Raw genomic sequence first — 14,258 nt, forward strand, 5'->3', positions numbered from 1 at the left:
TGTACGACAGGACAGAAAGTGCTTGTATCAAAAGCTGCAGGTGCTAGGTTTCCATTGTATGTAGCAGAGCACAAGTGAGAGTCAGTAGGAGTGTGTGGTGCATACAGATAAGAAGTGTAGGTCTCAGGGGAATGTGGGGCTAGTATATGTAGAAAGGGGCCTCTACTGTAACCTACGTTTGAAATATATTGTAAGAAGGAGTAATAAAAAGTTTAAGCTTGTTTGATCACTGGGTTGGGCATTCTAAAGTATCTCACCTTTTCACTTAAGTCTTGCTTGTTTTTTTTAAATCATAACAACAGCAGTAAACACAAAATCTTATTCAGGATGCCTTGTACTGTTTTACTGCACAACACATAAAATGTAACCCAATAACTAGCATGAACAATGTTGTTATTATGGGCCATCCAAAACATAAGGCAGACTGCAGGGATACAGGAGTTCAACATACCAACTAGAGAGCGTGTGCATTAGCTCAATTGTACTCTGGCAATTAATGGCTCCTGTCTGCTTGAAGATGTACTCTCACAGTGATTTTCAGTTGTCCTCGTGTTTGAAAGGACATATTCAGAAATAGCACTTGCATTATTTTCAAGCTTACAGATATCTCATTTTACAGAGATTGGTTAAATTCAATGCATGTGATTTCATTCAGCTGATCCAGACTCCAACATGAGGCACAGCCTTGCCTGACTGAAGCTGTGAGTTTCTCTTTTCAACCCAAGACACTAAAGTGAGCGTAAAACAGATTTAGGCCATGTGACTATGTTTACACTGACTGGGGATCAACGCTGCTGCGATTGATGCAGCGGGCTCAATTTAGCGGGTCTAGAAGTGAAGACCCACTAAATTGACCGCAGAGCACACTCCGGTCTATTCTGGTACTCCACCGGAACGAGAGAAATAAGGTAAGTTGACGGGAGAGTGTCTCCCGTTGACGCAGCGCGGTGTAGACACTGCGGTAAGTTGACCTAAGTTACAGTACTCCAGCTACGTGAATAATATAGCTGGAGTTGATGCAACTTAGGTCAACTTACGCCGGTAGTGAACACAGGGCCTTAGAATCAAAAGGCTGCTGGACTATTCATTACAGAGAACACTTGAAACCCCTAATCTCTAGGTGTTCTTTTTCCACACTGTCTGTGTTGTGTTTGACTGACAACCAAGTGATTGAAATCCAATTGGTAAAGGAAGTGGAACTGCCAGGCCCACAGAGAGGGGACGCCTTCTCCTGTCACAAGTGAAAGTCACCATCATAGAAACAATAATTCAAGATCTCACGGGTCTCTTGAAGAGATGACCAATCAACAGAAAGAAGCAGGCACAGAACCAGAAAAAAACTCAAGTGGAAAAATCTTCAGTGTAGATGGATAAAAGGAGAAAGCAACATTCTTTCAAAGAAAAATTCATTAGAAGCAAACAGTGTTCTGTCACTTTGGTGAGGAACATCCTCCTCAAAGTGAGAGCATAGATAGGAATAATCTGGTGGGGAGCATTTAAAAGGGATATTTCATCCCCATGGGCACTTGGGACCCACAGTTGCAGCTATGGGTAATTCTCTTTAGAAAGGTTATAAACTCCAGAAAAATGAGGATTTCTGAAGGCAGTGATGAAACAGTCACAGACAGAAATTGCTTGTGCCCACAATATGCTGCTGGAAATAGGACACTCGGTAGAACCCACTTTTTCCATTCTGTGAGGCCTGGCATAGATCACGTTTTGGGACATAGCACCATTCTCATGTTGTTGGGTATCTGATGCCTTGGGGATAGAGCTTTAATTTAGTTTGCACAGGGGATGTGCTTGTGGGCATTTTATTCTATAGGATGATGATTTGTTAGTTTTGAACAAGATGTGCTTCCAGACATGTGACCACACAGGAGATGGCTCTGAAATTGTCTCAATGCGGGGTGTTTGCTTGGGATTCAGGCCCTCTCTGGAGCAATACTTTAAGACAACTTACTTTGGAAACTATCAAGTGGGAAGGATGGAAGCAACAGAAAGAGAATAGCTCATTCTGGATACATTCTGTGTCCCCAGTAGGAAACAAGACCCCTCCCTAATCCAAAATCTGGGGGAGAAAACATTACACAAGACACAATGGGATTGAAAGAAAGACAGCTTAGAGTTTTTAAATAATTTTATAATTTCTTGATGAATTTAGTTTGTGAATAAAAAAAAATGAACAAAAAGTGTTTATATTATCAAGGCAAAGTTGAATATAACACAATTTTCTTTGCAATTTCATTATCCTGTCAGTAACATGACTCCAGCAATAAAACACATACAAGTTGAAGGCAGCGTGCACACTTGCATCACAGACATCAATGTCTCCTGCTGCTGCTTTTCCAAAGGAACTCAAGTATGCCAGACTCTATATCCAAAGCCAATCTCCTCCTCCGCTAAAGTGCAACATGTCTCTTCCAAAGCAAATAAGGGATCCCTGGCTATAGAGTGGGTGTCCCACAAATTTTATTCCTTATGACAATCCACTGGGCTACTCCCAGGAACAATTTAGTAAAGCAGAATCTGGTGTGCTATCCATCATTTAATTAATCAGAGAGAAACAGTAATACTGTTTTAGTGGGCTTGGAGCAGCATGTTAGATCAGCACAGAAATGGTTCCCCTGGCTGTGGTCCCATCTGAGTTATTCTCCTTCAGAAATCTATAAGCACTTTATCAGTATAGCAGCCCCAGGAATTACTGTAACAAATACATCAGTAAATGTTAAGAGAGACAATTACTGAACTCAAAACTTAAGTTCTGCAAGTCTGGCACACGTACACGCCAAATGGAAATTAATGCTCTTCCCAAATACTGAGGTTACTAGATAAAAGCAAAAAAGTGTTATTACATACACTTCTCTAAAACTGAGACCTGATCAGAACCATTGAGAGCTGGGTGAATGGTGAAAAATAGAGTCAGTGTTTGGCTTGAAATTTAGATTTATAGAGCCAAGCTTTTACAAAGTCTAAGACTAGAGCCTATTAACAGAAATGGTTCCCTGATTTTTATTTTTAATGGAAACAGTTGGTTTTGAACAAATAAATCCAAACACTGCAGGACATGAAAGTGAAACTGATTGCCTTAGTTTTCAATGTCCAAACTAGAAAAAGTGCAAAAAGTAAACAAACAGCATAGTGAAAAATAGAACTGTAAAAAATACATTCATTTAAAATAACTTAAGGTGTCACTAACAACACAAGTACAGAAATGTCTGTTTACCAATATGCAGTTTTAAGTTGACAGAGTCTTTTTATATAGTCCAATCTTTGAAACAACTGGAGCAGAAAAGGACTGGAAGCCCTTTAACGCTGCACAAAAGATGCTGGATACAGTTTTAAAAACAGGCACCTGCAATATAAGCATTGCATTATGCAAACTGGTAACTGTAGAAGCCAATATGCATTTGCACATGCCCACATAATTTATAGGTGCAGTTCAAGTGCCAGTGTCTGAAAATTTGCCCCAAAGCATCCAATCCATTTATATCAATGGGTGATAACCTAAAGGACATGCTGGGCTGATAACTTTACTTGTAAAGACTAGTTTCTAAAACACTGTTTCCCCCTCCCATTTCTATACTTTGTGGTTAGTATGTACAGTATAAAACTGGGGGAGAGGGAACATACAGTATGGGGTGATTTCCTAAGAGACCAAACTAGTTTTGATGTCACTAGACTGTTAAAGGCAATTGATTATAATCATGAGCCCACACAAATCGTTTTCCTTACAAACCCAGGAGGAGGAGTCAGAGCTTTGCTGTGTCATAACTTGAATTCCTTTTATTTACATTTATTATTATATTTTTAAAAACACATCTTTTTCAGTTCTACTTCTATCGCTTTTTTTTTTAAATCTGACAACAGACACACACTGTTGGTAACTGTCCGAACAATAGGACCACACAGACAATATTGACAAGCAGAAAACAAAACAGGAAAAAATACCCTGAAAAAGTCAGGGGAAATACCGATGATAAGGTTACAGCACTCACCACACACACTGGAAAAAGTCAGCATTCTTGTGTTTATGCATTTGACACTAAAAAGTTTTGAAACAGTTTTCTTTTTTAAAAAAATTGCAGACACAGCCATTTAATTCAGAAGGATCTGTTGTAGCATAGGGTTCCCTCTTCTTACATGGAAAAAACCCCCATTAAAAACATTATTTTGTTTAAAAAACTGACACACATTCTCTACCATGACCATGTGATTGGCAGAGAAGAGTTTATCTTGTCAGTTCACCACAGTCCAAAAATGCTCTTTGCCTGACCCTCCCACTCCACTAGCTTCACTGAGGCAGTTTTATTTATCCAGAGCCTTCTGTTTCCGCTGTCTGGGTCAGTGCAGATGCTCAGTTGAGTAGGGGCTTCTTTTAATCCCAGACAATTGTACTACTTTCCTTTTTAGTTCATTGAAGTCCTTGTGGAGTATGTACACTGGTGATGTAGTAGAACTTTTGCTTTATATTGGAATCAATAGAGGATTCTTTATCCCACCACCCTTTGTAAGGAAACCTTCATGGTAGTGAGTGACAATGGGATGTATGGGGACTGCTCCATTTTACCCTTTATCAGATGTGAGAATTTCCTAACACAAACATTAGCAGCAGCTATGGGTGGGAGCTATAAGGGTGAGGAAAAACAGATACCACTGGGTTTAGAAAAGAGGGTGTGTGAGGCCGTGGATGTGTCTCTGACATTAGCACTCCTCTGAAGAGAGGTCTCCATTCTTCCCTGGTACAAAATAATAGGAGACACAAAGTATCACAAAATTGCTAGAGGAGGTATTAGTCCAGAAGTACACCTGGAAACGGCACATATAGATTCTTGTATCTCACAACCTTCATCCCCACCCCTGAGATTAGCTGAAGTCGGGATTTTGCAAAGAGGGTTTGGCATTTCTTAGGCGGAGATCTGGCCAAAGGTAGCCCATATAAGAGACAATACCACAAGTGTAGTTTCACCTGGCATGCAGCTCATCAATTCTTCCTCCAATCACAAATAGTGTCACTATTTTTGCAATTCTAGTGTTGCAGTGTCCGTTTCATTAGTGTTTTTAAACCACATTTGGTGCAAAGGAAATGATCTTGGATTCTTGGGGATCATGACTAAGTGGGGTTTGAGGAGCTCCACTTGTATCTACACTCAAACCCTGATAACATATCCTGTTTAATCTATTATGGAGAGTTTCTCCAGTTCTTAAACCTCTCAGCTTCTCTGCAAATAAACACTTTAATAGCTTGAAAGAAAAAATTATTAAACCAATAAAACCCCATAATAATTTTATAGCAAGCGGAACTCCATTAATGTGACAAAAATAAGCAAGATTCCACAGACTCTTATCGTAAGGTTGTCCTTGGAAACTGGACTCTGGGGCAGGAAAACAGAAAGGGCACATGAATTTGCCAGGAATACTACTGCACTGTAGAGCTGTATTTCCTGGATACTGGCTCGGTCTCCCTGGCAGTTGAGATGGGGAAATACAAGTTTAAAAGAGCTGTGATAGGTTGGGCAATTGGGTGCCTGCACACATGCATGCAAGGATACCCCTCTCCCCCAGGGACATCTCTCCCCCCTGCCACCATGTGCATGAATGATATGTCGTCTCATGATGGATCCTATGTCACCTAAATCCATGAGTCACCCTAAGGCTAATGGTATGGCACTCCATAAAAGAAAAAAGGTTGAGATGGGTCATGTTCAATATTAATTAATGGCCAGCCATCTCTCCCCGAATCAAACAGCTCCCAGGGCTATTCAGCATGATATGATCTCTATCTAAGCAGGATAAAGGAGATTATCTGTAACAGTTCACTAGAGATCAAGTCAGATCAAGTCTGTTCCCAGATAAGATCTGGCTCTCTCACTTTACTGAGGGCTTAGATCAAGGTTCACAGTGGCAGGGCTAGGAGCCCAACAAGACTACAGTAGGTAATGGAAGGAAATGCAGCAAGGCACAATATTTCAGATGGAGAAAAACACCAGATGTGTTACTTGAAGATAAAAACCCAATGGCCAGTGTGAAAATTATCCCTGCTTGACAAATCCGTCCAAAGAACAGGCTGGAAGCAGTGTAGAGTGCAAACAGTAGCATTTACGTGGCTTTCACTGCACAAACCTTGCACCCACTGTCATGAGATTGAAATGCTTTTGTTGAGGCAGTTCCAGTTGTACAGAAGTGCAGCCACATGGTGGCAGCTGAGTTAAAGACCCTAGAAGTCCCAGCATGGAAAATCGGGGGTTTCTTGTGATTTATGGGCAGTGCAATAAACAAAGGGAACTGAAGTAATAGCCACAAATGACCACTATTCACTCCCCTCCCCTCCCCTCCACAGAAACACTATCAAGGAGCATCTCAGTAAAAGGTTTACGAGTAGGAGTCATTTAAACCATCGATAAGGAAAATTCCACAGCTTCTCACAGAAAGAGGATTATTTTACAGCAGGGAACAAGGACAGCTGGAGATTTGACCTTATAAGCTAATGGGACAGTCAGGAAGCAGTGGTGGTGGGAAGATGCTACAACGATGGCTGTGATGGCTTTATAGGCAGCATTAAATTCCTAAAGTGAGTAATTCTGGGTGATGAAGAGAAAGCAAGAGGAAAGATTTCAAAACAGTTTCTATCAAAACGTGCTGACTCAAATAATAAGGCCAAGAGAGCGGCTCTGGTATGAGGCATGGCTCAGTGGTATGTACAGTCACTGTCTATGTGTCTTCCGGTACATGCTGTTTCACCCTTGCAAACAGTCAGGTTCCCACTCCTTTCCCACTCTATGACAAAAAAGCGTCAGACACTGCCTATTACGGCAGTGAGAATTAAAGCTGTATTTCTTGATTTGCAAAGCAACAAAGGTTCAAAACAAATAAATGTGAACATCATAGGAAACTCAGGAAGGGACACCATTACTGATCCAGTTCCCCCTAAGACGCTCCCTTTTATACCAATGAGAGGAGAAGACTGAATTCCTTTAAGTGGTTTGCTGTTGGCAATGGATAACCCACTATGTCCTTTCATAATGAGAAAGGTAGAATGAGCTTAGACATGGTTTACTTTAAAACTATTCATTATATTTTATGGAAATGCCAGTGAAAAGCCTTTTCTTGCCTTGACTTTCAGTGCTATTTTCAGATAAGTGCAGGGTGAGTGTTGACTCTCAAGTCTTTGCAAATCATCTTCATATCCAGAGGGGTTAGTCAACCCAAAAATGGAAAAAGGGGTGAAGGAAACTGATCTACAGACTTGAAAGACAAGGAAATAGGGTTAGCTGACTGGGACTACAGCATTTTGGGCAGTGAAAGGGCTCTGTGATGTGGATTCAGAATTTAATGAGGGGGAGAGGAAATTACACTGCAGGCTCCAAATGGTGAAAGGGGTCTATTGGGAGACTGCCCTAAAGGCTTGGATTACGGATATTTAATATCAGATATTTCTAGACTTTGAAAGATCAGTCAGAGCTAGAGCCGAGGCACCAGGAGTCAAGACTGATTGACTACTGACCTGCTGGGAAAGCAATTGAAGAGCCAGCAATCTCTCCACTATGATACTGGTTTCCAAATCTTCCCACCCTCTTCTTTAATGTAACAAAACTCTGTTTTCTTAACCTGGAATACGAGAGGACCAAAAATTCAAAAGGGGATAATTCCTTTAAGGGGCATGTAGGTGATGCCAAAAAGTACTGTCCTTTGAATATTCACAGAGGCTCACTGAAAACTTGCAACAAAACCATGTCTTCAACATTAGTGCAAAGTGCATGAAAGAACATTCAGAGTCCTAGCCATGATGCAGATTCTGATTTGCTAATAGAAGGACAAACAGATCAGCTATGTGAGATCACATCACTTATCAGCAGGGGATTTAGTAAGTGTAAGGGATGGATGGGCATATGACTAAGGCCTCATCTACATTCAAAAGGTGCACTGGTTTAACTAATGGTATGATTTTAAACCAAATTACTTAAACCACTGGAAAGCATAGTGTAGATCAGGGTTCTCAAACTGGGGGTTGGGACCCCTCAGGGGGCTGCGAGATTATTACCTGGGGGGGTCATGAGTTGTCAGCCTCCATTCGAAACCCCGCTTTGCCTCCAGCATTTATAATGGTGTTAAATATATTAAAACGTGTTTTTAATTTACAAGGAGGGGGTCGCACTCAGAGGCTTGCTATGTGAAAGGGGTCACCAGTACAGAAGTTTGAGAACCACTGGTGCAGATACTCCTATTTTGATTTAAGAAGGGCTTATTTTAGTTTAGCTTCAATTGATTCTTAAGATAAATCAAAATAAACCTGATTTAAATTGAAGTAAGTGTGTTCAGACAGCCTGTTCTACCGGTTTAAAAAAAAAAATCACACTTTTAGTCAACTGTTGCAACTTTCTCATGTAGACAATGTGTAGGACTCCTCTCCTGGCAATTAGAATTCACAGAAGCCACTGCCTGAAAAATTATCAACAGTAAGGGAGAAAAGTCAAGTCCCGGAGCTGCCCTGCTGCCCAGAGCCTGTTTGAAGAAAGGAAGCTCTCTGTAAACAAGAATTTACAAGATACAGATGAGATACACTATGATGCAAAATAACTAGGACAGACTAAGAAAGCCAACTAAAGAAAACATTCTTCTGAAAAAAGCAATTCTCAGTACTTCAGAGCCAATGAACAACAAAAGTGAGGCTAAATAAACAGAAATCACCAATCAGAAAATCACCCATATGCTTATCTTGTCCCACAGTTACTGCATGGAAGTGACCAGTGGGACCACATAAGAAGACTTTCCCCTTTTCATAAGAAATCACTAATTTAGAGACAGACAGCAAATCCTGAGATAGCTGATGTGACCAGCTCTTGGCCTTTATCACTGTTCTCAGTTTTAGTATTAAGAAATTCAGGCTTTCAGTTTGTATGGGGAAAAAAACAGCAACAAAAGACAAGTGCTCCCCCATTCACTACCTCAAGGAAAAATCATAGCCACTCAGGTCCAAAAGCCCGCTTCTGTGCTCACTGGATTCAGCAAGTCTCTACTCAGATGTATCCAAAAGCCTCAACAAGAGAAAGTTAGCTGGGAGGCAGATACCAAAGTAGAAAGGCAGTGAGAGGATGAATGCAGACACGATTCAATAATCATAAACTGGAATAATCAAGATAGCATGTAATTTATAAAGTTTTCCTTTCTTTCTTTGTAAAAGGTGCACCAAAATTTCCTGTTCCCTTGTTCTTCTTTCACAATTCTCTCCATTTTCATGTCTTCTTGGACTGACTGGGCTTGGTCACTGGGTGTTCTGTTCTGTTCAGGCTAGCAGCTGAGATCATGATGACTCTTCAAGTGCGTTGACGACTTGCTCCAGAATGTCAGGGCAGTGATCTGCTATCTGCTGTAGGATGGCATTGGCAAACTCCTGCAGCTCAGCGCTGTCCTTCTCACCCTTTTCTAACTCACCATGAAGCTGCAAGAAAAAAAAATCACATTTTAGACCATTATTATTATTTGTATTTTGGTAGGACCCCTTCATAGTTGGCATTATAAGGAAATTGCATAAATGCAAGTCCTTGCCTCAGAGACCTCACAATCTGGGTTTGAGCATCAGCTTTAGAGAGGAAGCCAGAAGCAGTGTAACATTCTGGGAACTACTAGCATTGATATTTTTCTCTGGTTACTTCTCCACAGGCTTGTTAGAGCTCCGAGGAGCTTGAGCTTCCCACAACCTGCTTTACGCTTTTTACCCTAGACTAGCATTGTGATGCTCACATCTTGTCTACAGGAAAATAGACCAGAATAGCTATTGCAGCATAAGCTATCAGGCAATATCTCCCTGTATCCCCTTGTGAGGATGCACTATTTCAGGATAAAAGTCACTTTATTCCAGAATAAGTACTGTGATTTGTGAGCGCAGTAATTATTCTGGAATAAAGTGATTTTTGTTCTGGAATAGTGTCCACACAGGGAGTTATCATGGAACAGCTTATTCTAAAACAGCTATTACATTCAATTTTCCCATGTAGACAAGCCCTTAGGTCAATATGAGGGCCACTTAACTCATCCTCTGCTAGCCAAAGGAGGCCCTGTTGAGGGAACCACATCTGTGGTGTTAGTTGTGAATGTTTAGAGCTGTCATTGGAGGTACAGAGCAAAGAGGAAGAGTCTGTGGGAACAGAAAAGAGTCATGCACTGACCCCAACCATAAAGTCTCTGTAATTTCTACAGTCTCCACCTTGGGAGCTGAAGCTCACAGCCTTCTACTGTATTTTTGGCTCCTGCAGGCATGGGTTGCGACAGTAAGAATGGAATCAAGCAAAGAAAGTAAGTTACAAAGCCAGTTTTCATCCCTTTGCTTAAAAGATTTATAACGAGGCCATTGTAATTTACATTTTTCTGAAATTTGTTACAGTGCATGCTTCCAGCCCAGAAGTGTTTTTATTTGTTGAATATGTGTAGCAAAAATGTTTCTCTTTACTACATATTTCATAAAAAAAAACAAAACTGAGAATATCAAAGAGGCATTGTTAAGTACCCAAATGTTAGAAAAAGCTAAAATTACAATTGCTTGCATAACCCTAACTCTGTCCCTTTGAGTGGACTTTAAATTACATTATACCACGCTATTACTTCTGCACAACACCTTCCTTATTCAGTGTACAGTGCATGGGAAGGATGGGAAAAAAACTTAAAACAGAAATTAACAGGAATGCTGCATACAGTACAGCCACTGTCAACCAAAATTTTATTTTCTCTATGGAAATTAAATACTTATTTTGTTCAGAGAGTACATCTCCTGTCTTATTCGCTATGCCTTGTCCAGATTGTGCAATGAGGACCAAACTTTCTCAGTTACACCACTGTACGTTTCCAGTTCAATTACTCTGCATTCACACTATTATAATTGCAACCAGAATTTGGCTAGAAAGAATAATGGATTCTCAAACCCTTGCCTTATTCATTGCACAGTCTCCAAATTGTGCTTTTGAAGTAAGTGCTGTCATTTCATATGATGTGTTTAACAGGTTTCTATAGGTAGACTCACCAATTAGTTGTGTGTGTAATGACACTTGTGCAAGTAGTGGAATCTTAATGAAGAAAGGAAAATGACTACCTTCACAATGCGAATTATCTAACTAGGAATTGGTAAAGCATGTTCTTATCTGTGACCTGAGTATGGTCATAAAGAAGGCAACCATTATATGATTAAGTGTAAGACATTCACATTTTTGTTTTGTTGTTAGGACTAAGATTTGTGATGGGTGGATAAGATTCTTTCAGCATTTCTGATGTTTCTCAGGACATTACTCTAAAGACAAAGTTAGTATTCTTTGGGGTGGCTGTTACTATGTTTCTATACTTTCAAAACTTAGGATTTCTAACACTGAATTTCCTGTTTCTAATACTATTAAAGAAATATTATAACAACATTTTTGTAAGGTTTATGATTATGTAATATACTTTGGAGAGGGACTTATGCCAAAAATCACAAATGCAAAAGCAACCTGATCATGACTCTCAAAATGACATGAGCTGGGTAAGTGGGGTGGAGGAGGCAGAGGGGAATGCTCTGGACTCTGTAACTGCTCTCAAAGGAGAAAGGAACGAGAAAGGAAATTAAGAAGGAACTCAGCATGGCTTAGAAACATGTTGGATATGTGATTAACTTGGCCTCTCTAGCTGGATGACAGCCTGGCAGCTCTAATAGAATGGAAAAGGCTAGGAAACGTCCAGTACTCAAGCAGGGATGGAAGAACCAACACAGTCACCTAGAAGCTGTGCTAAATTGCAAGGCAAGAGACTTGGCTTCAGGAGCTGCTTTAAGTCTCAAGTTGCTCAAGTTAGTGAAACTCTAGCAACTCAACTACACTCCGAAGACACTACAGTAAAGCACCTACTACTGGCAAATTCATAGAATAGTATTGATACTGACTTTGGTGGCATGGCTTCACTCCCCTGCCCTTCCCCATATGCCAAAGTAAAGTCTTCATGGTGACAGTAATCAGAAGTGTTTATGTTGCATGGAGGTGGGGGAGGGAGAGCAAGAGAAATGTAAAGAGAACAAAAGAGAATATGACATATATAATTCTGCTTCTTTGAAGAAACAACCTCCTTGCAGGATTCCCATTCATGGATTTTGGCTCTTTAGTGCAAGACCAGCAAAACTCCCCAAGCTAAGGTTTTTTTGAAAGCAGTGTTATCAAGGGAATGCATGGCCAGGACCCCTACTGGTTGTCTTGCACCACCACTTAGAGTATAAATGCTGCCCTCTGGCCATTTCAATCAGATGCTCCAGCTGAGTGTGGGGTGAAGCTTCCAGGAAGAATTAAACAGTTCAAGGTGATCAACAGAAAATAAAAAACATCTCAAAAGAGGTAACCGCCAATCTGTGAGGGAAGGTGGATGGACAAGTGAGAATTCTGCACGATGATATCTTCAGAGAAGCAGAATTAAAAGTTAAATAATTTCCTCTTTGCTAAACATGCTATTTGTGTCAGGAGTCTCATTTCTGGAGAGTAATCTCTTCAAAGAAAGATAAAAGTAGAGCTCCAGTGAGCAACAATAATTAAGGTCAACGCCAACAGTGGGAACAGGGAGAGTTTATCTAAATGTATACACAAATTCATATGCATTACTAAGATTCCTTGCAAACTCAACATAAACAATGTACAACAATGTACAGCACACAGCCAAAAGAAAGAAAATCCAACTGAAAATACGGGACTTCATGAAGTAAAGCAAATCATTCTGTGGGTTGGAGATGTTTGGCTTTTTCTACCTTGGAAACTAGTTTTGGAACATGAAGAGTCTACAACAAGATTCCTCCCCCACAACGCTGAATACATGCAATAATGCTTTGTAAATAAGCATGGGCAGAGAAGTCTGTATAGCTATTTTGCAGATGTCTGTGATGGAAACATTTCTGAAAATGTTGTGGTGGCACAACCTTGCCTTGAATTGAATGAGCATTGAAAAAGCTAGTTTCAGGGCAGTCAGATTTAACAATGTGAAATGTAATCAGACATCCACTTAGACACTGTCCTCTTAGTAATATGACTGTCCAATGAATTGTTGTCAAAAGAAGCAAAGTTGAGTGGACTGTCTATGGGTTATAGTCTGTGCCAAACAGAACCCCAAGGACCTTCTATCATCAAGCGTATAGTGAAAGATGCTCATCTTTGTGAGGCCCGAGTGTAGAAAAGTGTTGGTAAAACAATAGGCTCATTAAGGTGGAACTTCATCATCACCTTGGAGAAGAATATCAGATGAGTCCATAGCACCACTTCATCCTTTGTAAAATCTGATATAAGGTGTGGCAAGACACTTCCTCTATCTTGCTAGACTTAGTGCTTCCCCCTCTGGCAGAGGCGGGGCCTGGGGTAAATCAACCACATTCTGAACAGTGTCTGTCTTCCCTTATCAGTATTTTCAAGGTAGGCCTCGGGGCAGGCCCAAGAAGTGCTCCTCTAGCAAACAAAAATAAACCATTTTACAAACACAAAACAAAGGAGGATACCTTTCCCTGCTCCCTTGCTGGGGTGGTGGTGTCCTATTGCTGGCCCCGGGGTGTCCCTCCCCAAACGGGCACTCAGCTTTGGTTGTTCCCCCCTGTAGGAAGGAGAGCAGCCTCTCTCCCTAGGAGCAGCTTGTCTCTTTCTCCACCTCTCTCACCAGAGGAGGGGTTTTTAAAGGTCTCAGGAAGCCCTTAATTGGATTAGGGTGTTCCTAATTGACCTAGGGTAATTCCTTCTCAGTTTATAGGAAAAAGGGCCCTCATCATTCTAGAGCTAATATACCTGCTTTCCACCACTCTCTTGCAGTTGTCCTGCCTGACTTTGTCACAAAGGCAAATCACTCACCAGAGCCTGAAGTTTTCTTACTCTGTGAGCTGATGCCACTGTCATCAGGAAAATTCTATGTAAGACACTAACCCAGAGGAACAGAGTTCAAAAGGAGCTTTCATCCCCTATGTAAGGACCATACTGATATCCCACAACAGAAGAAGTTTTATAATGGAAGGTGGGCTTTAAAAGCTCCACATGAACCTGCTAATAATGGGATATGACAACAGTGGTCTACCTTAGGCTATGATTAAACGAGAATAACTATCAAATATATCTGGATTGAGTTAGTCTTTAAGATGGATGCAGACAGATGAATAAGGTACGCCAGCAGTTTCTGAGTTGTTCAATAAAGGGGTCTGACTTGAGCCTGATTTCATCACACTGCAGGCAGGAACCAAGGTACCAGGGAGAGAGCTTCCAAGATGGATGGAACAAGATCCTCTT

The 14,258-nt window shown here is 40.8% G+C and overlaps 1 protein-coding gene across 1 annotated transcript in view; it reads right to left on the reverse strand.

The window, feature by feature from the left end:
- Positions 1 to 2,125: 2,125 nt before the first annotated feature.
- ERC1 (ELKS/RAB6-interacting/CAST family member 1) overlaps positions 2,126 to 14,258 on the reverse strand; it is a 563,466-nt gene continuing 551,333 nt past the window's right edge. The window contains 1 exon segment of the mRNA XM_038395866.2: positions 2,126 to 9,439. Within this exon segment, the coding sequence (XP_038251794.1) occupies positions 9,302 to 9,439 (138 nt within the window). The 3' untranslated portion in view covers positions 2,126 to 9,301.

This window comes from Dermochelys coriacea, chromosome 1, assembly GCF_009764565.3.
Source record: "Dermochelys coriacea isolate rDerCor1 chromosome 1, rDerCor1.pri.v4, whole genome shotgun sequence".
Lineage (NCBI taxonomy): Eukaryota > Metazoa > Chordata > Testudines > Dermochelyidae > Dermochelys > Dermochelys coriacea.